The sequence below is a fragment of the Ceratotherium simum genome, chromosome 15 (genome assembly GCF_057802395.1).
Source record: "Ceratotherium simum simum isolate JZ-2026a chromosome 15, ASM5780239v1, whole genome shotgun sequence".
Taxonomy (NCBI): domain Eukaryota; kingdom Metazoa; phylum Chordata; class Mammalia; order Perissodactyla; family Rhinocerotidae; genus Ceratotherium; species Ceratotherium simum.
In genome coordinates this window covers 175,976-203,970 of record NC_141914.1, presented here as the reverse complement: position 1 = coordinate 203,970, position 27,995 = coordinate 175,976, and the positions used below count along the sequence as shown (strand labels likewise).

Sequence of the window (27,995 nt, the reverse complement as noted above, 5' to 3'; positions counted from 1 at the left end):
TAGATGTATACCATTTTCAGCATATTTTCCCACTGTTTTTTTTAATATATTTAAATAAAAATGAGGCAAGAGAATCTGATTATGTAGTACGTACATACACAGTATGTAACAGAAATGACTGGTCTCAGACATTATCCTGAGAAATGATAATAAAGGTACACTTTTACATGGCGCTCCATTAACAGAACCAGCTTATGTTCAATTATTTCTTATATCCTTGTCCCACATTCTCCCTCATTTTCTGAAGATGGCTTTGGGGACAGATGTTCGAGAGAGTTATATATAACGTATCTTCATGTTTTATAAATTTAATACAAGAATCTCATTTTTCCACCTCCATATGGACTAAATCAAAAGTCCTCAGTAAGTGTACAAAGAAGTCATATGCTTTGGGATTTTTATCCTTTCACCACTGCGCCTTCCAATAAACTTTTCATGCTAGCTAAAAAAACATCAAGTTAGATTACTATTTTCATGACTATGTATAATTCTATACATATATTCATTTCTTTAAAGAATTTTTAAGACTGCTATATATCTACTAACATTACTCCTTTTAAAAAACTCAACATCAAGAAACTTCTATTAAATAAAATATCAATTTTCATTTAAGTATCACATTCATAAAAACATGTATAAGATTAATATTTGGTTGTAGAATATTGTGCTTTCAAAAGCTAACATTCTGAACACTACGCAGGCTTCCTCCCCAATGTGGGCAGGAATGATTTCTGGTCAGGTACTTGAACACACAGCCACAGTGGGCAAAGGGTCCCTTTGAGCACCACACTGTCAGCAGACAAATGCAGATTCGAGTCTCCTCTTCCACAAAACAGCACCATCAGAAAGCTTTCCTTATTTGCCTCTTGGCTATCCTCTCCGCTGCTTTCTCCTTCCTGAGTGCCACCTCCTGTCCACAGGATCAGGCCAGGCAGTATATACTTGCTTTCTAACTGCTCCTTGCAAATGCAAATAAGGACCTGCTATCAGCTCTTTATATTTCCACGTATTTACTCTCTTGCATTTGTCCGCATTTAAAACCCTTCCTTTCTTACTGTGGAATAAAAGGACTGCCTTTTGTTACAGGAAGGGAAGGCAAGGAAGATTACGAAGAAGGTAAGAGAGACTCCTCTGTGTGTGACACAGTCACAGAGCTAGCCTGAGGAGAAAATTTCTAGTCTTTTTTTTTTCATTTTTTTGGACTCAGGGGCAAGAGACAAAAGAGATTGTGGCTGGCACTATCATTTTTTCCTTTATCGTTTTAACCCCCAGACTTGTAGACGTCAAGAATTAGAACCGCTTTATGTGCCTTTAGCCTGGATATCCACTCCTTCCCCTTTATCATCATAATCACACAGCCTCGGAGTTTCAGCTGCTTCAAGGGGCTCCAAAGTCTCTCACACAACCAGGCAGCAGAGGCAGCTGCTCAAGGAAAAGACTGGGAGACAGCTGGCAGGATGGTCTTTCCCAACCACATATGATTACATGAAAACCTACACTTATTGTGCCTGCGAGGTCAGTTTTGTGCCCTGTCAACATGCTATTAAAGTGACGTAGTACTAATGCCATTCCTTCTGGGGATAAGATGCTGGGAGAGAGAAGAGCCTGGCTGTCGGTGTACAGAAAGGCGTCTGTGCAAGTTTACATAAACGCATGACCTACGCGATGACGAGGGAGATGCTGTATGATGTTGAGGGCAACGTACTAAATGGAGAAAAAAACTAAACTAAAACTAAAACCACGTTTGGTTATGTAAAAGCAATACCAATCAAAATAAATAATGTGATTTGCTTTACATTTATGGCTAGTTACCATGCAGCACAATAATGATTATATGATTATTTTTGTCAGATTGATTTTGCTATAAATTTAACTACAGATATCAAATCTAAACACTCAGGCCCAGTAATTTACTGTTTTTAAACAGTTATTTACTGAGCCCCTTCTATATGCTGGACACCAAATTATGTATTGGGAACAAAAATAATAAGACTGAAAGTTGCTAAAAGAGTAGATCTTAAAAGTCCTCATCACAAGAAAAAAATTTTGTGAAAAAAAAAACACAGTAAGACAATCCCTGCTCGCAGGGGGCTTACAGTCTTGTTGGGGGGAGACGGTATGAGGCAAATGTGAAGCAGAGAACTGACAAGCAATCTATTTTTAAATGAAAGCAAGGCCACGAGGGGAGCAGGGAGCCAGGTAAGGCTTCAATAAGGAGACATCACAGCTGACTCCTGAAGAACCAGCAGTTACCTGTCCTTCCCCAGAGGAGGACGAGTTAGAAGAACTCTTAAGCATAAGGAACAGGGAATGCACTGAGCTCAGGAGTGAAGCACCGTGTGGAAATCTGAGGAACTAATGCAGGAGTGGTCCTGACACTAAGGCGAGTGAAGTAGGGAGGAACCAGACCAAAGGAGGACTCGAACATCACACAGGGAGTCTGAAATCTCAATGGTAACAGGGAACCACTGCAGGATTTCAAACAGAACGACATGATCAGATCCACATTTCACATCAAATTTGGTTTCCCATAGAGAGTGAAGTGGGGATCTAAACCGGAGACAGGCAGGGCAGTTAGGAGCCCGGTGCAATGATTCAGGTGACGCGTTGGTGGCTTAGATTAGGCTATTAAGGATGGAGAGAATGGGACGGACTTGAGAAACAGGTAACAGGTACAACTGAAGTGTCTCAGCGACTGATGGGATACAGGAAAAAGGGGGGTCGGAGATGGACTTCGACGTAGGCAAACGCATGGTGGCACGGCAATTACTGAGCTGGAGAAGAGATGCAAAGAGGCAGGTTGGCGGGTTTCTGTCTTGATTTTCTGTTTTGCTGATTTCTGGGGGGGGACAGGAGAGCATTAGAAATTGAGTTCCCTCGTGACAAACTGAGTTTTACATATATGAGGGGCTTCCAAACGGAGATCCCTGATAGGTAATGGAAGATATATGTCTGAGGCTAAGGAGCAAGATCTGAACTTTGACATGTATTTGGGAGATGGCATCTTCTATTAGTTGAAGCCATCAGATAAGAGGCGAGGAGGGCCAACATCAGCAGCGTAAGGAACCCCAAGATTTATGGGACAGGCTGATCAAGAAGAAATTAAGAAAACAGGTAGGAAGAAAACCAGGAAAGCATATGATCACAGAAATCAAGGGAAGAGAATATTTTAAGACGGAGCAAACAGTCAACAAAGTCAAATGCAACAGTGCAGACCGGTGCAGCCATTTAGAGGACAATTCAGTCTAATCAAGAAAAACGTCAGTATGTGTGTCCAATGAGACAAATCAAAGAATAGTTTGTAAAAGTAAAAAAAAGAAATAATGTAAATATCCAAAAAAAGAGGATTAAATAGAATATGATAAACCTACAGTACTGAATATTTCACAGAACTTGAAGAAAACAAACAGTAGGTCTACAAGGAAAAGACTTTAAGAAATATTAAGTACAGTGCCAGCCCCAGTGGCCTCGTGGTTAAGTTCGACGTGCTCTGCTTCAGCGGCCCAGGTTCGGTTCCCCGGCGAGGACCTACACCACTCGTCAATCAATGGCCATGCTCTGGTGCAGCTCACATACAAAACAGAGGAAGACTGGCAGCAGATGTTAGTTCAGGGCAAATCTTCCTCAGCAAAAAAAAAAAAAAAAAAAAGACATATGAAGTACAAAAAAGAGCAAGTTACAGAGCAATATATACACAGTGATAGCAGTTATTTTGAATGTATTTCTTTATGTATATATAGTTGTAAGAAAAGCTATAGAAAAAGTTGGGAAGAATATATACCCACTTAAGTCCAAGAGTTGACTTTGTGAAGAAAGCTGGCCTTCGGGTGGGTCTGTGGCCAAGGGGGCCTTCTGCATTTGTATTATTTGAATTTTTTACAATGAAAATGTTTCCATGTAATAGTTGTATAATAAAGTATATTTTCAAAATACTATTAATTTAGTATTTATCAATTTACTATCAATTTAGTAACTTTAATAAGCACAGGTTTGGAAGAGTAAAGGGAACAGAAGACGATTACAACGAATTGAGACAAACGGGAAGAAAAGTAGCACATGGAATGTAAAACACGGGAAGCCTGTATGAATAGGAAGAAAAAGAAGTGAACAGAGGCTTCCTAGGAGAGCAGCCTGGCTGCTTACAGTCTAGAAGACACTGCAGTCACAGTGCTACGCCCTCCTAAGATGCAGCATCTACTCTAAGGCGGGAGGTGTGGGAACAGCGAGGCTCGGGGCAGGAATAACTGACTAAGGAGCCAGAGTGAGAAAGCTCAGGCGAGAAACCAGACAGCGCTGGCTCAGCCAGGATCCCAAGCCAACAGCCCAGGAGGCAGGAGGGAGGGTGGCACAGAATTCTCAACTACCCCAGGGTGGCAGCAGATGAAAGGCCCACTGGGAGGTGCGACCTCGCATCGCCGTGCTGAGCTGATACATGACCTGGAACAAGGACGAGACTACATACCAGGACGGTTGTGGGACGCAGGCGACAGCATACACTCGCTGTGCACAGAGGCGAAGTAAAGAACGGACTCGGCAGGGCATAAACCGCCGCATGCTCTCGCTCCACATATAAGCAGCAGCGAGAGATAAGGTATCCTTGGACTAGACTTGAAACAGCTCAGAGAATTTCTGTTCAGCAATGAACAACAGGAATTACTCAGGAGGAGGATACAAGTAGAAATCTCTTTTGAAACCAGGACAGGATGTCCCAAAATGCCTCTGTTCTGAAGGAAAACAAGTATCTCTCGTGGTCACGCTCTTCTGGAAAATTCTTAGAGGGGAGATAAGGGCTAACGGCAAACTACGACTTCCCAGGAGGCTGGCTTGTCCAGAGCAATGTCCATTATGAAAAAATGCATCCTGGTCCAAAGCTGCTCTTACATGGGCTGCTCAAACTCGGGTGAAAGAACAGGTGAGGACCCAGGCCTGGGATGGTCCCGAGAACCAAACAACTTCAAACCACTGTGAGGTCCTTCGTGCCCTTTACAGGACAACGCACAGCGAAACTACATTTCAGTCAGGGGCGGGGGTGGGGGGCAGTTGGGACATGACAGCATGAGAGCTGAAAGGGAAAAGACTGAGAATTTTCTGGGTGCAGTCTTTGGAAGAATAATGACTGACACCAACACAGGAAACCGCCCATCTGGGGGTTTCCCCGTGTCATGCTTTGTCACGCCTATTTAAATCACATCAGAAACCAAAGTAAACTTCTGTATTAAGAGCCCTCACCTCAAGAGTTCTATCTGTAGAACAGGCAGATTCCTCCTTTGGCTTATCCTGCAGGCTGCCTTCTGAGATTCAGAAGAGAACAACCAACTTCGATCATTTGAACATGGAGCATCCACTAACACCTGAGAAAAAAGACACATAATGCAAATATGCACTGGAAACAGATTCTCAGACACCAAGTATGTAGGGAAACTATGTAAAACCACAACAAAAAATAGCAAATAACCGAAAATACACCATGGTAAATTCTTCTATCTGACATTTCTTCACTAACATTGTTCAGAAAAGCTTCCTGTGCACTGTCAGTAGTGGGGTTTTTGGGGGGATGGCAAATGGCAGGACTGAAAGTCTACTAAGTCTACTAACATTTCATATTCTTGACAACTACAGCAACACTTGTACAAAAGTTACTCATTTTAAACAGACATTACTATATTTCTGAACTCTCAGCAGTTTTTTTTAAGAATATTTCAATCTCGGTTTACTGACATGCTCTCTCTTTACCGGTCACATTCTGATACGAAATGCTACCAGATTAAAGAATACAGTGCACACGTTTGTGTACTGACCCAAATCATGTCTGATCTTTTCCTGAGTTACCTATGAGGTACCTAGAAATAAAAAACATTCTATAACCCCCAACCCCAATGTGACCGCCTTCTCTGAACCACGCTGACCATCAGATGAAAACTGCTTCCATGCTCACGTTCTCACAACCCCCAGGGGGCTGAGAAGTGGTATCAGGCTACGTCTGGAGGCAGATGGAAAAGGACGACAGAGCAACCTCTCAGTGGCATTACCGGGAGCCGTCGGCATGTCCCAACGTAATGAAAGTACCTTGTCAAAAGTTTCAGGCTGGGCGTCTCCCACTTCTCTGCCATCCAACTCAGACACTTTAATTACATTCACCAGAGGCTGCGGGATGAAAGACTCCAACGTCTGCCTCAGCCACCTCAATCTCAGCCCATCGTATTCATTGCAATGAAGATAACCTAGATAAAAAAGATTAAAAAGTTTTAAAGTGAATGCAATGAAATAGTTAAATTTCCACTTTTCATTAAATAAATTTCAGAAAGAAATCAGCTCATGATAATTATGCAGAAATAGGGCTCACAGGTAAACATTACAATTATCTTATGCTTTAAAAACAGAAATACACACACACACACAACATAAAACATCTACAATAGTCACGCCTGCACAGCCTCTCAGAAGCTCTCAGCCTCTACTCATTCAAATTAAATTTGGAGGTGAAAACCTTTAGAGAATTACAGATTCCTAAAGACATGCCATACAACCAATACCTCAGACACAGTTCTCCCCTAAATCTCTTAAGAGTAAATGATATATTCAATCAAATATAAAGCTCCTTCCAGGACAGAACACCATCATTTTAAATAAAGGAAGGTGTGTGGTATGTGGAAAAAAGCATGTCAAGTGCTACTGGCTCTAAGGTAAGAAAGGCACAGCTCTAATTATGAGCTGTGAGACTTGGGGAAGTTACTGAGCTCTCCTCAGGAGTCTCGGTTTCCTTGTGTGTAAAACAGGGATTGTACCTAGTGAAGGGGGTCAGGGCACACCACTCCAAAATATGCTGCTTTGGCACATTGATTATTTTGAGTTAAAGGCACTTGAATAACAGCAGACGTAGGAAGGGCATTTTGACCTTCCCTTCTCCTCCGGAAAGCAGGAGATGAACTCCCGTGCAAAAGCTACTCTCCCCATTCGAGAGGAAAGAAATAATCTGACCACTAGAGATGGGGAGTCAAGGCCAAGAGAAATCTGTACAAACAGACCTTGTTAAAAATAACTCTTCCTTTCTTCTTCCACATATTTTAGTTCCTTGTCCACAACTGGCACTTTGTTCAACCCAGTATATAAGCACTTAGGCCCAGACACTTCTTTGGGTCTTAATTTTCCTGAGGTGACTTCCACGTACACGTAAAATTTTGTTAAATAAAATTTGTATGCTTTACTCCTGTTATTCTGTTTTATGTCAGTCCCAGCTGGAAACCCTAAGACAGAGGAGAAATTTTACCTCCCCTACACTAGCTACCTTACAAAGTGGTTGCTAAGATTAAATGTGAGCCTTTAGTAACATATCTAACATAGTACAGCAAAAGCAGTACTAACAAATGTTTATAATAATTACTAACAATTCTTGAGTCCTTATTATATGCCAGACATAGTTCTAAGACTTTACATGTAGTAACACACTCAATCCTTGGAAACCTATCAGGTAGATACCTTTATTGTTATTTCTATTTTACTGATAAGGAAACTCAGGCCAACACAAGTTAAGGAATTTGCCCCGATTCACAGAGCAGGAAGTCCAGACCCCCCATTCACAGTCGACCTGCTCTCACTCACCAGCCACACGACTTCTCAGCAGAGAAGGCACTTAGCCAAAGGCTCACTCCCTCATAAATACTTGTCTTGTTTTTCCTTTATTTAAATAGTTATTATTTATAAATATTTATATCCTTATTATCTAATAATAAAAATTATATATAATATATAATACATATCTAAATAGAAGCATATTTTTTAAAATGCATAAAAGTATAAAGAATATCAAAAATTACCTGAAACCCACTGTCTTCAGATAACCACCATTTAACATTTTGATAATCATACCATATCTCTTTATGCATATAGCCACACATAAACTTAATATAAATGGAATTGTATACTATTTTTATAGTATCATTTTTTCACCTCATTCTTCATCTACCCCCTTCACCAACTGCCCAACTATCCCATCAAAAGAAAGCTGTATTAAGAACGTGATGTATATATGCTTATATCATTATCTATACCCAGGACTCTACTTACACAGTTCTCTGCCTCCTCCCTCTCCACATATGCCAATACTTCAAAGGAAATAGCACCCAGTGGACTGGTACAGACATAAACAGTACATGGAGCAGACGTGTTGTCCTCTGCTCAACCATCACCAACGCTGGGCGTTCACACCGTGGTCACTGACGACAGCATTCACTGAGCATCTGCCCTTTCACGGTGCTTCTATTACTACGGGACATTACCAGAGGAACGGTGAGGTTTGGGTAGGGAAATTCTTAGCTTTAATAAGAATTTATTAAAAGTCTCCACCAAACTTCCACAGAAGTAAGTGTTACTAGTGGCACATGGATGGGATGTTGTAGCACAATCCTTCATCTCTAACACAATGGAGCATCTCTTCATCTACCTGTCATTAAGTTTTGCTTTTTTGACAACTGCCTATTCTTAACCTTTGCCCTTGTTTTCCTATTGCACTATTTATATTATTCTTATTAAGGTAAGATGTATTTCCATAGTATAGATATTAACCCTTTACCTGCCATCTGATTTCCAAACATGTTTCCTAAACTGTCTCCTGAATTTACTTGTAGTATCTTTTTTAATACATAAGTTTCACAATTTTTTTATAGTCAATCATATCACTTTTATAATTTCTCTGTTTTTTGGTTTTAAGGTGGTCTTTTCAAGCTAAACATTCACGCAGCCCCATCTGCCATCATCCTACACAGAGCAGGAACCTTAGCCTGCCCAGCAGGCAGGGTGAGACATTCCTCTTTCATGGAAGGCTCTGTGGCGGCCCACACAGGTGGTAACTCAGGTACCGGAAGATGGGACTCACACTGGGCAGGTGCAGGAGCTGTCCTGGCTTAAAAGCCTCATGTCCCACAGGAGCCAACACCTCTTCTAACAACTCCAGAGGCACAGCGTCCAGGGTGGACGCTCAAAGGACACGCTCAATTACAGGGCTTCATTGCACTCAGGAAGGCCCCAAGCATGGTCTCGAGGGTTTATCAGCTCTCTAGGGCTTATTCCTTCTCCCAGTGCACATGCATTTTACCAGTGAGGGTCATTTTTATCATAAGCAATGTTGCCTAGAAACATAGTCACCTCTGTCAGGTAACTGGGGAAACAAAGCTAGAGAACTAACTGAAGGTAAAATTCTAATGCAGATGGGGAAAAATTTTTGTAAACCCTTTGCTCAAATACATGTATGTACGTACAACTGTATGTGTATATACACACATCCATATATCGATGTATATCTATACATACATTGCTGCTGTCTCTGATTGTCACTCCACTGTTAAAAACTGTTAATGACTTCCCATCACCCACTAAACAAAATTCAAACACCTAGCCTTTAATTCAAGGTCTGTAATAGTGAGACCTTAAGACAACCCTTCCACTCAACCTCCCACTGCTTCACCGCATACTCTGTGCTCCAGCAACCGTGACTGACGGGCCCATTTCTCAACCAGCGCACCTCTCCTTCGGTCCTCCCCACATGTCATCTCACACGAGAGGTGTTGATGCGCACGGCTCACCTCTCCTACTACCCGGGCTCCACGTTTCTGTAAGGACCGAGCTCAGGAGATGGCATCAATTTTGTTAGGGGGCAAAGAAGTAGAAAATTATGATAAAGTTGCAATTGCTCAGGAGGTATACTCTTCTTTATTTAGTTTACATGTTTACTTCGGGTGGCTTTTGGAAGATTCGCTAATGCAGCTTATGGATAGGTGCCTAACAGCTCTTGTCTTAGCCTGAAATCGCCAGAAAACAGTCTAAGACAAAGGTTTACGTTACAGAGCGAGTGCAATCACGGGAAGCAGGAGTGCGAGAAAAAAGGAAGTAAATCACACAAGGAAGGAGCACCCATACGGAGGGTGTGATCAAGCTGGCTGCAGCTTTCCTCAGTGTCTCAGGGCACGTCCACAGTCTGAAGTCACTGCGACTTGAAGAGATGGTGGGGGTCATCGGAGCAGGGAGGGAAGCACAGACGGCCTGCTGGCACCTTCCTGTCTCCCACCGCTCGCTGGTCAAAGGCCCTTCCAAGAGCTGATGACTCCACACACTCCAGGTCTGTGTTACCTGCCCTCCAGGCAAGTGCTAAGGAAGCCACGCAGAGCAAGCACTCAGCTGTGGTGACGCTGGCCAGCTGGCACCCACCTGGAGCTCCTCACTCTGTGGCAGCAGTGGCACCAGGAGCAGACACCGCAGGAATGGCACGGGCCTTTGCTGGGCTTTCTCCGTTCTGGAAACAATTCAAGCAACTCAAGCCTTGAGGTGAGGGTGGAAGGGAAAGTGAAGCCAAAGACATCTGTGCTGGGGCATAAACCCAGCCCAGATGCCCCGCAGTCGCACTTGTCTCCGCCACTGCCTACCAGACACTAAGACTCAAGGGAAAGAACCATGTCTTCATTATCTGTCATTCCAGCTCTCCTTTTTCTGGTTTAAGTATTTTACATTCTATTTCTATTCTTTTATGGTAACCTTAAAGATTTTAACATGCATATGAAAAAGAAAAATCTAAATTAAGTCAATCTTCACTGTTTTTCCTAAAACATACAAGAACCTTCTAACACTCCCTCCCAAATTAGATGCTACTGTTATTGCACATCTGGGTCATATTTGGACTCACATTTTTAACTGCACAAACATGATCATCACTGGTTTCTACGGTCAATGTGTGTTAGATTTTCCCACATATTTCCTGCCTTCTTTGCTCTTCATTTCTTTTTGCATCTTCTCTCTTCCGTTGGGATGGCTTTCCTTTTTCTGAAGCACATCCTTCAGAATTGTTGGTGACCAACTTATACCCTCTCTCTGTCTGAAAAAAAGGTCCACTTCACTTTTACTCTTCAGGGACATTTTGGTGAATGTATTTCTGGACTGAGTCATCTTTTCTCAGCACACTGAAAACATCATTCCTCTGAATGCCGGTTTCCACTGAATTCTCAAGTCAACTCTCAGTCTAACTGTTGTCCCTGAAGGTGAACTGTCCTCTCTGGCTGCTGTGACGATCTTCTCCTTATCTTCGTGCTCTGCAACTTCACTGTAACGTCTGCACTGGCTTGTCTGTGTCACGAATTTCAGAGAGCACGCCCACTCCTCCCCAGCACAAAGCTGCAGACGGACAGCGCTCCTCTCAGCCCAAGGGGAGGACAGTCTCTTCCTGGGGAAGCCTAGAGGGAGGATTAGCATTCAGCATCTCAGCTTCATGTAAGCCAGCCTTCAATGTGCTCCACTGGGGAGGCTCTAGCTTTGTCTTCTAACCCACATTTCCATGAAGTAATGAAAATCAACATGCAAGTTTAGCAAACGCTCCCAAGTGAAAAGCCGGCTTCGGGGCTCGATTTACCTTCTACGTTCCCACTCTCTGTTAGATTTTGACCACTGAGTTCTTGGAGACCACTGATGCATTTAAAAAGATTTTCTTCTCCTTTAATATTACCTACATGTTTTAGTGGTCTCATCAGGAGGTGGATAAGGGTACCCAGCTGGTCACACGACAGGACACAGACATCTTGGCTATGTCTACATCCCTCCCAGCTCCACGCCGACCACCCAGTGCCCTGCACAGAGCCTGTGCTCACTAAATGTGGCTGATGATGGAGACACAGCACTACAATAAAGCAGATTTAAGTCCCTAAAACTGAAAACCAGGGCAGCTTTTCATTAAATTATAGCTTTAGTCAATATTCTCAATTTAGCATTTTAAAATAACTCGCAGTTGAAATATAGCTTTACACTATATTGTTGTTTGGCCTAGATGTAGATTTTATTTGAAATAGTTTTAGATTGGTTAAACTTTTAAAAATATGCAATATAAAGCATCACAATCCAAGTTTCATATATATACTAAGACTTACTATATTGAGGTAGAATTAATTTCATGCTAAAATTGTCAAAAATAAACCAAATCTTGATATTTTTTCATCTAAGCAGGAAAAGGGTGAATTTAACAAATTCCTGAAAAAGTCATTGAGGCTTTACATCTGTAGATGACAGCCTTTGGTCCATGGAAAGGAACTAAAACTGGTAGTTTCATTCATTACTTAATTTTGGTACACCTAACTTAGAAAAAAACAAGTCTGCCTATTTTCAGTTCTGCTAATTATTCCTTGGAGCCATAAGCCATAATTACGATTGTTTTATACGTCCCTCTCAGTGTAAAAATTGGAGTAATGACACTGTCCATACACTAAAAGTGTATGACGGCTAATGGTAAGGTTCAAGTTATCTGGAAGCAATGTTACAAACTCACAGAAGAACAAAATGGTAGCAACAAACTGACAACAGATTAAATACATTTGAGAGCAGATCACTTCAAGGTCCTGGATTACTAAACATCTGTTACAGGCGGGGCACAGCCCTAGCAGCTGCTGACACAAAGGTAAGTGCGGGCCTGCCCTCACCCTCAGTAAGCTGTCTAAGGGAGGTAGCCAGACAAGTCAGCAGCTGCCTAACACCGGAAGCCTGCAGAACAGAGTCAACAGCACGTGACTGAAAACCTGAGTTTTCTCTGCCATCTACCTAGGGCAATTCAGTTAACTTGTGTCTCAGTCTCATCTTTAAAACGGGGATAATAATGTCCAACTAATAGGGTTGCAGAGTTAAATAAGATCCTGTACACCAGTGACAGTAACACTGGGTTCTTCAGAAAGATGATTATATGGAAACACAACATAAGACAGCGAGCAGAGACTACTAAAAATGTGTGAAAAACAGATATATGCAATGTGATGAACACAGACCTTGGCACATACAAGGTGTTCCAAAATGGTCACTGTTTTTATATGACAAAAGGGAGGGGCTCCTGATGCACAGAGGTCTGGGAAGGCTATCCAGGAAAGTTGATTCCTGAGTGAAAACCTAAAGAATGGAAAGGAATTCCCAGGAAGAGAAGGAGAAAGTGGTACCTGTAGGTGGCCCAAAGGCCTGGAGGTGTGAGGGGAAGGAAGAAAGACAAAAGCAACTCAGGCAAGAAAGGGGTCTTTCTGATCTTTTCCACCACCAAAGGCTAATTAAATGTCAACAAGGGATTACTGACAGCACAGAGAAGTTCATGCCTGGAGGGACAGAGCCCTCAGCAAGAAAGCTGATCAACCCGAAAGACTCCACCAAAAAACCATGAGAACTAATAAATGCACTCAGTCAAGTCACAGGACACAAAATCAATATAGAGAAATCTGTGGCATTTCTCTACACTAATAATGAACTATCAGAAAAAGAAATTAAGAAAACAATCTCATTTACAATTGCATCAAAAAGAATAAAATACCTAGGAATAAATTTAACCAAGAAGGTGCAAGACCCATTCACTGACAACTACAAGACACTGATGAAAGAAACCGAAGGTGACACAAATAAACAATGGAAAGATATTCTGTGCTCATGGACTGGAAGAATTAATATTGTTAAAATGTCCATACTATCTAAAGCAATCTATAGATTCAATGCAATCCACATCAAAATTCCAGTGGCACATTTCTCAGATCTAGAACAAATAATTCTGAAATGTGTGTGGGGGCCGGCCCCGTGGCTTAGCGGTTAAGTGCGCGCGCTCCACTACTGGTGGCCCGGGTTCGGATCCCGGGCGCACACCGATGCACCACTTCTCCTGCCATGCTGAGGCCGCATCCCACATACAGCAACTAGAAGAATGTTCAACTATGACATACAACTATCTACTGGGGCTTTGGTGAAAAAAAGGAGGAGGACTGGCAATAGATGTTAGCTCAGAGCCGGTCTTCCTCAGCAAAAAGAGGAGGATTAGCATGGATGTTAGCTCAGGGCTGATCTTCCTCACACACACAAAAAAAATAACAAATAAATAAATAAAATGTGTGTGGAACCACAAAAGATCCTGAATAGCCAAAGCAATCTTGAGAAAGAAGAACAGAACTGGAGGCATCACACTCCCAGATTTGAAACACTACTACAAATCTACAGTAATCAAAACAGCACAGTACTGGCACAAAAACAGACACACAAATCAATGGAACAGAATTGAGCGCCCAGAAATAAACCCACACATCTATGGACAATTAATTTATGACAAAGGAGCCAAGAACATACAATGGAAAAAGGAAAGTCTCTTCAATAAACAGTGTTGGGGGGCCGGACCGGTGGCACAAGCGGTTAAGTGCGTGCGCTCCACTTCCGTGGCCCAGGCTTCGCCAGTTCGGATCCTGGGCGCGCAACGATGCACCACACTTGTCAAGCCATGCTGTGGCTGCGTCCCATATAAAGTGGAAGAAGGTGGGCACGGATGTTAGCCCAGGGCCAGTGTTCCTCAGCAAAAAAGAGGAATATTGGCAGATGTTAGCTCAGGGCCCATCCTCCTCACAAAAAAAAAAAATAGTGTTGGGAAAACTGGACAGCCACATGCAAAAAAAATGAAACTGGACCCCTATCTTACACCATATACAAAAATTAACTCAACATGGATTAGACTTGAATGTAAGACCTGAACCGTGAAACTTTTAGAAGAAAACATAGGCAATAAGCTCCCTGACATCAGTCTTACGATGTTTTTGTGGATCTGACTCCAAAGACGAGGGAAACAAAAGCAAAAATAAACAAGTGGGACTACATCAAACTAAAAAGCTTCTGCTCAGTAAAGGAAACCATCAACAAAATGAAAGGGCAACCTGTGGACTAGGAGAAGATACTTGTAAATCATACATCCAAAATATATAAAGAACTCCTATCACTAAACAACAAAAAACAAACAGCTCAATGAAAAAATAGGCAGAGAGGGGCCAGCCCAGTGGCGTCAAGTTCGTGTGCTCCGCTTCGGAGGCCAGGGGTTCGTGGGTTCGGATCCCAGGCACAGACCTACGCACTGCTCATCAAGCCATGCTGCGGTGGTGTCCCATATATAAAGTAGAGGAAGACTGGCACAGATGTTAGCTCAGCAACAATCTTCCTCAAGCAAAAAGAGGAAGATTGGCAACAGATGTTAGCTCAGGGCCAATCTTCCTCACCAAAAAAAAAGAAAGGGCAGAAGACCCAAATAGACATTTTTTCAAAGAAGACATACAAATGGCCAACAGGTACATGAAAAGACAGCTAACATCACTAATCAGGGAAATGCAAATCAAAACCACAAGGAGATATAACCTCACACCTGTCAGAACAGCTGTTATCAAAAAGACAACAAGTGTTGGCGAAGACGTGAAGAAAAAGGAACCCTTGTGCACTGTTGGTAGAAATGTAAATTGGTGTAGCCACTACAGAAAACAGTATGGAGGCTTCTCAAAAAATCAAAAAAGAATTACCATATGATCTAGCTATTCCACTTCTGGGTATTTATCCAAAGAACACGAAAACACTAATTCGAAAAGATATATGCACCCCTATATTCACTGCAGCATTATTTGCAATAGCCAAGATATGGAAAAAACCTAAGTGTCCATCAATGGATGAATGGATAAAGAAGATGTGGTACATACATACATATACACACAATGGAGTATTACTCAGCCATGAAAAAGAATTAATTCTTGCCATTTGCAACAGCATAGATGAATCTTGAGGGTATCATGCTAAGTGAAATAAGTCAGAGAAACACAAATACCATACAATTTCACTCACGTGGAATCTAAAAAACAAACAAACAAAACAAAAGAAAATCAAACTCACATATATAGAGAACAGCTTGGTGGTTACCAGAGGCAAGGGGGGTTGGGGGTAGGCGGAAGTCATGAAGAGGGTCAACTGTAGGGTGATGGATGGTAACTAGACTTACAGGGGTGAGCACTTTGTAGAGTACAGAAATGTCAAATTATAACGTTATACACCTGAAACATATTAAAAAAAGAAAGCTGATCAAGCCACTCCACCACGCTGGGTCATTCTTAGTACGTTAATCTTTCTCATCTAGAATCAGCATTGTTGGCTCTTTTTCGAGACCAGGACAAGACCAGGACATTACAACGGCTGTGTTGACAAAAATAAAACAAAAAAATGACAGACAATCCATCACTGTGCTAACAGGTGGACCAAAAGAGAAGTAGACTAATGTTTTTAATCATCCTAAAATAAGAGCTTTTTAATCATTTAAAGCTGTAAGCCTCTTGGCCCAGAATAAAGGGCAGAACTGATCTAAAGAAATTTGGTGTATAAACGGCACATGTGGTGCAGCCACTATTTTAAGTTTTGCTTATACAGGCTTTTCTTAGCATTGCTTCTGCATTCCAAATTCAAGCACTGTAACTAACCTAAGACATCCGTACTTCTCAGTAAAGTATCATCATTAGTCCTACGTGGGTGAAAAGCTTCTTTACTTGGAATCCTGCCTTAGTTCATTGCCCTTGATGTAATAACAAGAAGATTCTTCTCCACCTCAAACTCCTAGAGTACATCAGTATGCCTTCAGATTCCTAATCCAATCGCCTTTCCTACCATAAGCATGTAAAATATTTATAGTCTACCAATGAGGATAATTTAGAATTAAAATGCCCTCTCTTCAAAATGGTGCCCAAATTTGACATTTTTATCTTTTACAATACTAAAAATTCTATTTTTAAAATTGATGTAGCAGCCAAAACAAGAACACTGTAAAAGAACAAAGAAAGAGTGAAAGTAAAAATACTCCTGATAACGCAATTCCACAAAACTTCAGCTCAAATTATACAAATAATAACCTTAAAAAATAATCTCTTTTTTTGTGATTTCCTACATAAAAAGCACAGCAAGCTTCAACAACAGAATTTTAACCACAATTCTAGACACACAATATGTTTTCTCCTGAATACACAATTAATGATACATTTGCACCAAGGCCTAGACAACCGGACTCACAGTCCTTGTGGAAGTTTTTGTAATCTATTTCAACAGGCAATGCTCTCAAAGAAAGACACACGTTAGCAGTCTTCAGACTGGGATGTGCATGCCCCGGGGACACGTAACAACTTTCTAAGGTAGAAGCCGGTGTGGACAGTCCCAGAAGAATCAATTTCAGGTCATCAACTTCCCAAGGACAGCTCTGGTCAGGGGGTCACAGGGTGTCGCCTTTCACAATGGCCCTTCCCCAACTTTACAAACAGGGAGAACGCTTCCCCCGTCCAGAAGCTCGTCACAGCAAACTGAGCCGAGGTGCAGAAACCTCCAACGCACCCAACAGGGCAGGTCCACACATCGGTGCCGAGGCTGAGAAAGTGGACAAGCCTAACAACTAGGACACGGGGCCTTTGTAACTGAGATGGTGTCCAGTCCTCCGCCTTTCACAAAACCAAAACTGGGCCCAAAGAGCGCTCACCCAGTGATCGTTACGGCGACGCTTGAGGAAGGACATCTACGGGATTCGGTGTGGAAGTGAGGAGTTTAGAGAACTAGTGAAACTACCCTAACACAGTTCTCACCATTTCCATCTTCTTATCTATGTGAACAACAGCATTTGTATTTATGAAAACAAAACCACCAAAGAGATAAACTCAGACAGAACCGATGCTGACCCCTGTCTCACGGAGCCATGAGTCATATTCATCCAGGGAAACTCGAAGTAATTTAAAAAAGTCCCACAGTCTCATTAAGAAAATAATTCGAGGCCAGTCCCATGGCGAAGCATTTAAGTGCGCGCACTCCGCTGCTGGCGGCCCAGGTTTGGATCCCTGGCGCGCACTGACGCACCGCTTGTCAGACCACACTGTGGCGGCATCCCACATAAAGTGGAGGAAGATGGGCACGGATGTTAGCTCAGGGCCAGTCTTCCTCAGCAAAAAGAGGATTGGCATGGACGTTAGCTCAGGGCTGATTTCCCTCACAAAAAAAAAAAAATTCAAAATGAATGTTGAGACTCATGACCCTTAACAAATACTTATAAAAATGCACGTTGTACTAATAATAATGATAACGATAAGTCACTTCAGAAGAACTTTTTAAATCTTTTAGAAGTGCACTGTCCAATACTATATCCACTTGCGACATGTGGCTATGAGCTCCAAACTGAAATGTGCTGTAAGCATAAAATACACACCAATTTTGAAAATTTGGTAAGAACAAGAGACTGCAAAATATCTCATTAATAATTTTTATTTTGATTACATGTTGAAATAATATTTTGGATTATGGGGTTATAATGTATTATTAAAATTAATTTCACCTCTATTTTTTTTGAGACTACTCAAAAATTTTAAATTATATACGTACTTCACAAAAATTATATATGTACTTCACATTATATTTGTATTGGACAGAACTGCCCTACAATCTTATGGTCCATCAATACAAAAAATGATGTTATATGTATATGTTTTTGTTGCAAAGTATCACGAGGATATCAACACAAGACTCTCAAGTGCAAAAGTAACAATAAAATTAGAAAATCTGTCACTGGCTTATTAGGATTCATATTATCTGACAGATTTGTGTTCACAAAATGTTGCAGTTTTCTTCCCAACTACCTGCTAGAATTAAGTAGCTGAAAAAAAGGTTATTTACACTGATTGCTTCAGCTAGAACTTCCATCCTTCTCCACACTGTCGTGGTTTCCAGGCTTTCAGAGTCTGCAAACTCAACCTCACATTTCTCTCCTGCATACTTGAAAAGCATTTGTAACACTGTGGATTACTGAAGGAAAGCACACTACCTGGGTACGCACACTGCAGCAGGGCAATCAACTTGCCTCCGGGAGCAGCACACAGATCCAGAACCTTCTCTCCATCCCTTGGTTCCAGAGCCAGTACTGGGAGAAGAGACGCAGCATTCAGGAGGTAGTATTTCTTTAGGTTTCCAACTTGGTGTCTTTCTGAAGGCATCCTGCCCGGAGTGCTGCTGAGGTAACACTTCAAGGATTCAGGACAGTGGGGTAAAGATCTTTGGAGGATGGTGCGATAGCCCTTCAAATGTAAGTCCTCTTCCAGGTCAAAAGGATAATTGAATCGGTTAAGAAGGACAGCATATTGCCAGCACGATGGAGATGTCAGTACATCCCTAGACAGAGAAACAGAACAAAGGAATATTAATACCACACACACCGATGCAATTGTATATCCTCATGGAGTGGATGTGGTCCAGCACGATGGAGATGTTAGTACATCCCTAGACACACAACACAGGAATATTAATACCACACACACCAATGAACTGTGTACCCTCATGGAATGGATGTGGTCCTAGTTTTACACTTCACTCACCTCTGACTTCCAGGGCCAGGGTCACATCACTGAGTTTTCCTTTTGCCTCAGGCTCCAATATAGCTCAGCCTAGCACTGTCATGATCCTGTCTTTATCAAAAACTTTGATATTTTGTTCATTGTGGGATTCTTCTTTTGTATCAATTGTGGCCATTAAAATATTATAAATATTATTTATCTTGATTACCAAGTTTCAGGGGCCACTTAAATGCTGCACTGGAAAGGATGCCCCATTTGCCTCACCTAGGCTCTCCCTGCAGAATATCTTGCCAAAAAAAAAGGCCTACCTCCACACACCTCTAAATCCATCAGAGTAGATTTCAGTCTATCACGCTTCACACAGAGAAGTGTTTTTCTTAGAGACAAATTTAAAATTTAAAACCTGAGACTACTAATATTGGAGGGGAAAGTACTCTCATTAAAGGTGTTTAAAGGAGTGCGTGTTCAAGCTTCCTCTCATGAAGATCAAAGTATGGGAGCTGACGACAGGGAACCTACAGTAGCAGAGTAAGGGGGCGATCAGCGGCTCAGAAGACACGAGGCCGAGGATGGTTCACAATTACTTACGGACGGATGGTGCAGGCTCCCCACCCCTGGCAGACCAGACCGACCCTCCGGACTCTTTACTTGGTCCACCAGTTAGATCTCCTGACAAACACAAGCTCACATCACCGACGGATGATACAGCAGGAAACACTTCATTTATTTACGAGCCAACATTTCCACCCGAGTTATCCAGCAGCCCCACTAACCACGGTCCATCATACAAACTCCAGCCGCTGCTCCCCTGGAGCTGCCTGTGTGAGGGCGCTGGGTTGAGTGTGACATCCACGAGTCCAAGGGTGCCGTGTGACCCTCCGCCAGGGTGCACACGCGCCACCACTTCCTCCCGTCACTGCCTCTGCCTGTGATGGCGCGTCACAGGAGCCCAGGGTATCCGCTTCCGCTCTTCTGGAGCCAGGATGACAGCCTCTTTCTTCAAGAGTGTGCTTGGCAGACTTTCCTGCGTCTCAAGCGTCTGTAAGACTGCTGGGCCTACTCCAGCCGTTTCTGATTCAGTAGGTCTGAGGCGGGGCCTGAGAACTTGCATTTCCAGCACGTTCTCGGCTGATACTGATGCTGTGGTCCCAGGACTACACTTTGGGACCCACAGCAGTCAAACAGACCCCAAAGGGAAATCTGTGAGTGCCACTGTTGTGAATCTTACGTCCATCCCTCCCAATCTTACCCTCCAAACTGGATGAAAATCTATCCAGGGTTTTGACTCATGTAGTAACAGAGAAATAATGGTCAGAAACATAACGCAATTAATACAGGATGAAGCAGCCTGGCTTCCACCACGTGTCCACCCCTTAGCTAACAAAGGGTGGGACACTTTCGACTAATTAATATCTGACAGAGAAAATCTCCATTCTTCTCTTTTTTTTTCCTTCAGAATTTCCAAAGCTATTGTAGAATGTGCATTCTTTCAGATGAACTTGAGAATCAGCTGGTCAGTTAAAAATAATTTATAAAGTATTTGTGTAGATAGATAGTAACCTTGACTAGGGTTGTACTAAATGTGGGGAGAATTGGCATCCTTACTGTACTCCATCTGTCCAACCCTGACACAATGCACTTCTCCATGCGTTCACGCTCCCTTTCACAGCCCTTAGTAAGGGTCATTCATCTTACACATTTCCTTCTGACCTTACTGTATAGAGACTGTTAGTTTAGAAACACCACTTATTTCTGTGTTTACCCAATGTGTTAAATCTCGAAGGATGAGGAATTAGCCAGAGGGGCCATGAGGAAGGAAGCTCCAGGCGGAGGCAGAGGGTGAGAAGGGACAGCGCCGTGGGGAATTAAAGCAGTCTGCTGTGGCTGGCGGCAGATTACAAGCGTCGAGCACAATATGACAAAGTTTTAAATTTAATCTCTTAAGTGGTGGGAAGGCACTGAAAGACTCTAGGGGGAGAGCCTCATTATTTAAAAACATGCACTTACAGCAGAATGAGGAAGGAATCTTCAGAAATCAGTCTCTCTCATTCTTTAACAACTAGATAAAAGAAGGTCTTGCTCAGAACATAAATTTCCTCATGCCTCCTAATCTACACCCAGCCCCAGTGAACTACGTGCATTTCCTGGAACAAGCTCTCCTCAGCCTTCACCAGTCTCCGCAGGAAGTGCCCCTCTCCTCCTCCATCATCTGTCTCAGGGCAACTCGCCTCTCTCTGCTTAGGGGGTGGTTTAGGCTTTATCTCCCAGGGAAGCCTTTCCATCCACCACCCAATCCCCCACTCCGCCTCATCCTGATAATAATAATAATAATAGTAATTACTGATCGGGTGTTTACCACACGCACTTTCTATGCTTACCTCATTTAACCATCACAACCAGCGTGAGGGGCAGCTATTACCCCTACTTGAGAGGTTAAGTAACAGACTTTTGGAGATTTGGCAACTTACCAAAGTCACATCACTATTAAACAGAAGTTCCTGATTCAAGATCCAGCTGGCTCTAGGGTCCAACAGGAGTGTGGGACCCTGTTACTGCAGCACTAGTGGTATACAACCTGAAGCGGAGAGAATTTCCACCCCCACCCTCACCCTCACCTAGTGCCAGTGGCCCTGGGCTCCCTGAAGAAGCCCTACTCTAATGATGACTCTAACAAAGGGACTAGCTTGACACACTCTGCCCTGAGGACCCGCTGCCACAGGACCAACTCAATGAAGGGACTGCTAAGGCTGTTCAGGTGCTTCCCAGCCCTGAGAAAGCAAAGCTGTGTATTCACATGGGTCTCAGCTAAGCACCCCCCACCCACACACACACACACACACAATCTCCAGGGCTTGCCCTGGTGGGATGATGCCCTGGGCCTGGCAGGCCAGAGGCCACTCAAGTCCAAAGCTCTGATGGACGGGCAAGCAGCCCAGCAGACAGGAGAGGAAGTGTACTCAGAAGACTCAAGAAGATACTGGCAGGAGCCACCTGGAGGGCCCCTCCTGATGCACGAGGAGTCTGAAGCTGCTCCACTTGGGCCTCCGCGGCCAGCTCGAGGACACCAGCGGCCAGCAGAACTGGGACCCGCAAGGCCAGCGACCCACATATGCGTGGCTAGCACATCCACTGACACCATTTCAAAAAAACTGTATACCCTCTGGCACATTTTAAGTTGACATCAAAATCATCGCCGTATGTTTAAGGATGTAATTTCCAGCATACTGTAAAAACTGACATTTTAAAATATAAATTATACCACTTTTTGAAATGTATCTGGTGGAACCTAAATACCAGAGTGATTTTGAAACCCATCACTGTCCATTTAGACTCATGGACTAACTCTTCTCGAAGAGGTGGGAAATGCACTGTTTCTCGCCCTCTTATCTACGATCTATGCCCCACATAACTTTATCCTAATATACCTTTGTGCTTGAAGTCTTTTTATTACCGCATCACACTTCTCTGCCACACAATCACACGTGTGCACATACTAAATCTGTTTTCACTGTGGCCTTATATGTCTAAGTGTTAAAATGGTAACTTCTACATTCAGTTATCAATAAAATTATTAGCACAAAATTGATCAAAGTAACAGTATAGATTTGATAATCATTAAACATGAAAAGGAAAAACTGATAAGAAATGGATCTCAATGAAATGAGCTTTTTCTTCATCTGAATGAATGGGATGGATATTACCTGGTGCTATAATGAGTCAGGGTGTGACGTCAATTTTATTCCTACTTTATGTTTTTATAAGGGCTGAGATACACCTTCACTTAAATAAGTGGATGAGAATTCAATACATTTTGTTACAGCAATGTCTCCCTCTTTAAAGAATTGTTTCTGAGTTCTATTCCCAAATCACTTAATGACCTATTTTCAAAAATATCCTAAAGCATCTGTTAACTGACAACTCAGGTGGAGCTCCTTTACTTTTGCTGCAACAAACTCTGGAAACCCTCCGACCTGTCACAGAACCCGGCAGTCGCTGGTCGTCTACTCTCTAGGCCCTCACAGTGACACCCCAGTAGCCTCCGGCCTGTGGAGGCTCCGACACCCTGGAGGCAGGTGAAAGGTCTGGAGGGTGAAAGCGCGCCCTCTGCGTAAACCACAGAAAGATGATCACGGGAGGGCAGGCTGGGAGAGCACAAGGGGAGCAGAGCCATTTCCTAAAGGCGGCTACGTGAAGCTGAGCACCTGGAAGCTGACTGCTGCAGCTTGCCTGTGCCCGCACATCCCCCAAAAACTGCATAAGGTATTATTTGGACAATGTTATTTGATACGATTTTTATTCAACTTTTCTGTGATTCTGTTCTTTTCTTACTATTTACTTTTCTTACTTACTTACAACTGGCATAACCCTGAAGACGACAAAACCAATTAAATTTTCACAGTCAAAACACCAGAACTCTTTTTTGTTTTACTGCTATTATTACCCCCTAGAGGGCGCTCATTCAATCATTGTGAACGTCTGGTTTAGAAACAGAATAAATCAATTCATGGAAGTGCTTCAGGCGATGTGTTCGAGCCATTTTATTGTGATTCTTCAGAGATTCTAACAGTGAGCTGACGGCCTCCTACTCTTCCTCGGCACTGTTTCCTGCTTGTCTCCCATGGGCAATCTGTGTCCATATCTGTTATCCATAGGGCCTCAGACAGGGATTGAAAGTTCGTGCTTCTGGTAAAGGCTGAGAATACTGCACACAGTGGGCCCTCCCACCAGGAGCGGGGGGCATGCCCCCTAGGCCCAGCCTCCAGAGCCTGGCAGCAGCTCAGAGCTGGAGGAAAAAGGTCAAGACACCAGTCATAAACCAAGACTCTGGGCAATCTTCCTGACCTCTGAGTTTAAAAGGGGCCAAAAGCTACTACTTCACAGGGATTTGCACAGATTAAGGTTAAAATGTGTGTAAAGCCAACATAAACGACAAAATCGAAATCTAAATTCCAGTTCACTTCTGCTTTTTCCCAACCCCAGCCCACTCCGCCCCTTCACAGAGGTTGGGAATGAAATCTGGTGATGTAGTATTTCTTCCCTCTACAGTGAACTATGTGAACTCTACATTAGTGACAAGACTGTCCTAATAAAAACATAGACACACAGGCCAGACTTAACTGGGGCTTTTTTTTTCTTTCTACAAAGTGCACACAAAATTTTCCAAGTTCATAAAGATTTCCAATTAATCCTCCCCTTATATATTTGAGGACAGAATATAAGAATCCATCTCTGTATCCCCAGGGCTTTGCACAGTGCCTGGTATATAAACACTGCCTCAAGTGCAAATAAGTAGATGACTTGGCCAAGTCTTTTTTTTTTTTTTTTTTTTTTTTGGTGAGGAAGATCAGCCCTGAGCTAACATCCATGCTAATCCTCCGCTTTTTGCTGAGGAAGACCGGTACTAAGCTAATACCTATCGCCAATCCTCCTCCTTTCTTTTTTCCCCCTTTTTCTACCCCCAGTAGACAGTTGTATGTCATAGTTGCACATCCTTCTAGTTGCTGTACGTGGGACACCGCCTCAGCATGGCAGGACAAGCGGTGCATCGGTGCAGGCCCGGGATCCCAACCCGGGCCACCAGTAGCAGAGCACACGCACTTAACCCCTAAAGCCACGGGGCCCGCCCCTGGCCAAGTCTTAAGGTATGGGTCCTTCAAGACCCTCCCCTGTCAAGGAAGAGACAGCAACTTAGTAAACAATGACGATACAACCTTGAAAGAATTACAACAGCTGTATCAACAAAATGCAACGGAAACACAAAGAGCAGAACTAATTTTGCCAAAGGTACATGGGACAGCAGGACAGAGAACTCGCTAATATCAGTGAACATGTATCGAGGAATTACTGTTTGTCCAACAATATTCTAAGCACTTTGAATATATATAAATTTCTTTCATCTTCCCAAATGATTTTATGAAATAGGTACTATTTTCCCCTTTTACAGATGGGGACAGCGAGGCACTTACCTAGGCACACTGCAAGATGCAGGGGGATCTGAACCCACACTCGCACCACTTACAGAGGGAGCAGGAGAGGGCCAGCCCCAGAGGGACGAAGGAGCCTGCATAGCCACGACACTGCAGATGGTGGGAAGCAAAGGAGGCTTGTCCTCCAGGAGGACACACGGAACGTGGCAGTAGGACAGAGTGGCTACAACAAACTCCCCAGGCTCCTCCATGTGAGCTGGGCATCACTGGGCAAGTTACTTCACCTCCGTATGCCTCAGCCTTCCTATCTGTAAAATGGAATAAGAATACCTCAGAGGACTGTACAAAGGACTATGTTATTATTTATAAAATAATTAGAACATTGCCTGGCATATAGTGCCATAAGAGCGGCTGCTAAAAATAAGCAAACAAATAAATACTAAAGGTGGGAGACTGCTGCAATATGCCAAGTAAACAACAATAAAAGCCTAACTAAATAGTAACAGTGGGGATAAGGAGATCCAAATTAAGAAACGTCGCAGGAAGAGGCCACAGCATTTGGAGGGCACCTCGATTTTGAGGGGGGCAGGGTAGCAGTGTGGAGCAGGACACAGTTGGGAGTCCCCAGGACCACTCTCCCTTCTGACACCAACTCTACGTTCCGGTCCCCCAGAATACTCTCAGGTTTGGTTAGTAACTAGCAGGACACACAAAACTCACCACCACACTCCTGGTTACAGTTACAGTTTATTATTACAGGGAAAAGACACAGGCTAACATCGGTCAAAGGGAAAGACGTGTGGCCGAGAGTGCAGGAATGTTCGAGGCCCGGAGCACCCGGTCCCCTCCAGGGGAATCCCGGACGTGGGTAACTCCTCCCTGCAGCCACTGCGATGCTCGGGGCACTGCCGGCCAGGGAGGAGCGCCAGAGCCTGGGGTCTGGACTCTACCGGGCTCAGTCACGCGACGGCTGCCCATGTGGCTGAACTCTAGTCTCCACCCCCTCCGGAGGTCGGAGGTCGAGCTGATGCGGTGGCCCACAGCCCCCACCACAAAGCACGTTCCCCTGCGGCCCAAGCCCCTCGGCGAACAGAGACACTCTCAGGCAGGACACCCAAGGAGCTGAGGGCACAGGCCAGACCTGATCTGAGCAAGGCTGCTTCTTCACTACAAAGGCGGGGGAGGTGTAACAAGAGGAGAGAGGACGGACGGGCGCCTTCATCTGAGATGAAGCAGCAAACGGCAACACAGGCTTGCAAGGAAAAGCAGGAATATGCTTTTAAGTTGGCGAGCAGGAAGCGAAGTGAAGCTTCCAAAAAACACCGGGAAACACAGGACCAAAGCTTGGGGGGTACCGCACGCCCGAGAGCAGCGAGCGAGGCAGCACACCGCGTGGGCGCACCCAGGACAGGGCAGAGCCAACTTGACAGGGACGCTCCGGGGGGAGCGCAGGAAGGGCTGTCACAAACCAGCTCAACTAAAGCAAATCTAAACCCTCCCCACTACACAGGGAACTAACACCACTCAGTAAACTCCTTTCCAGCAAGAACAAAGCTGCACTCGCCTTTCCCTGAGAGAAGATACTCTGCAAGCACGACATCTCGCAAATAAACAGCTAAAAAACAAAAATATTTCTGTTCTTATTTCTGCACACCATTTTCCATGCTCAGACTACTTTCTATGCTGAGAAAGCCTTTCTTTTGCCTATGGCTAATTTAGCACGTTTATGCAAAACAAACAACAATGAAAACCCAACAAACGGTAGATGAAGCAGAACGCACAGCTAAGTGAATGGCCTTGAGATCACGACTCACTCTGTTTAGGGTCCAATAACAATTTACACGCCTGTCTGAGCACAGTAAACAGAGAACTCACTCCCCCCGGGCACAAGCAGCCAGATGACCACCGAGTCTGCGCACAAGACACCTCGGGACGTCCTCCTTCCGCCGTCCACGCGTCCGGCCGCACCGCGGAGAGGCCGGGGGACGGTCGGCAGGGGTCCCCAACCCGAGAGGGAGCGGGCTGCAGTCCCCGGGCCACCTCCTGAAGCGCAGGCGAGCCCATGGCTGCCCGGGGCCCAGGGGCGGCCATGCGCACCCTGAGACCTCCCGCGTCCGCCGCACGTCACTCCTCTCTCTCTCCTTTCCTCTATGACAGGAAACACCATTTGCAAGTCCAGTTGAAAAATAAATACAACTATAAACTTCATATTACGATATTTACAAGTGTTTAAGACAGCTTAATTTGTCCTAAAGTTATCTCAGAACCACCACCTCGGACTTGACTATCTTTATCTGTAAAGACTTAATGCCTTTGTAGAAAACGCTCCAGTTGTGCCTTGTCAAGAAGAAACTCCCACGGCGCTGCCACCAGAGACGAACCAGCGACCGTCCGTCTCCAGACACGCGACGCCCCGAGCTCCACGAGCACTCTCATCGCAGCCTCCACGCCTGCGCCCTCGCCGGGCAGCGCCTGTCACCGAGACTGGGTCTCTGCGGGCACCCCGGGCCTCCCCGCGCCTCCCCGGGGAACCGGGCGCACGCCCACCCACACCCACGGGCGGCCACGCCGCGGGGGCGCCGCAGGCGAGAACTCGGGGACTCCCGACCCCGCAGACTCGGCACTCAGACCTCCCTGCGCGTCACACGTCCACGTCCGTCTCCCACGAGGCGTCTGGAGACTGCGCGTGCGCACGCCCGTGTCCACAACACAGCCACGCACACGGGGAAAGGACGCGGGCACCAAGTGCATGACTTTGGGCTGTAAGACTCTGCTGTGACCTTCCGAATCTCAGACACCGGTCGGATACCCTCCCAAGTCTGCTTCCAAACGTTTCCGCTGCAGTGTAACCAACTCGGTCACACCGGCGGGCACTCCTGTTCCAAGGCCGAGAGCAGGCGCCCCGTCACCAGGG

At 44.2% G+C, this 27,995-nt stretch overlaps 1 protein-coding gene across 11 annotated transcripts in view; it reads right to left on the bottom strand.

The window, feature by feature from the left end:
• Positions 1-27,995, bottom strand: part of NSUN3 (NOP2/Sun RNA methyltransferase 3) — a 187,543-nt gene that overhangs the window by 158,678 nt on the left and 870 nt on the right. For 6 of the 11 annotated variants that reach the window (XM_087439467.1, XM_087439463.1, XM_087439469.1 and 3 more), the window contains exons 3-5: positions 18,629-18,972; positions 6,067-6,221; positions 5,230-5,351 (exon numbers count right to left, since the gene is read on the bottom strand). In XM_087439467.1, the coding sequence (XP_087295593.1) occupies positions 5,230-5,351; positions 6,067-6,221; positions 18,629-18,972 (621 nt within the window). The other 5 variants (XM_087439461.1, XM_087439460.1, XM_087439465.1 and 2 more) reach the window with 4 other exon arrangements.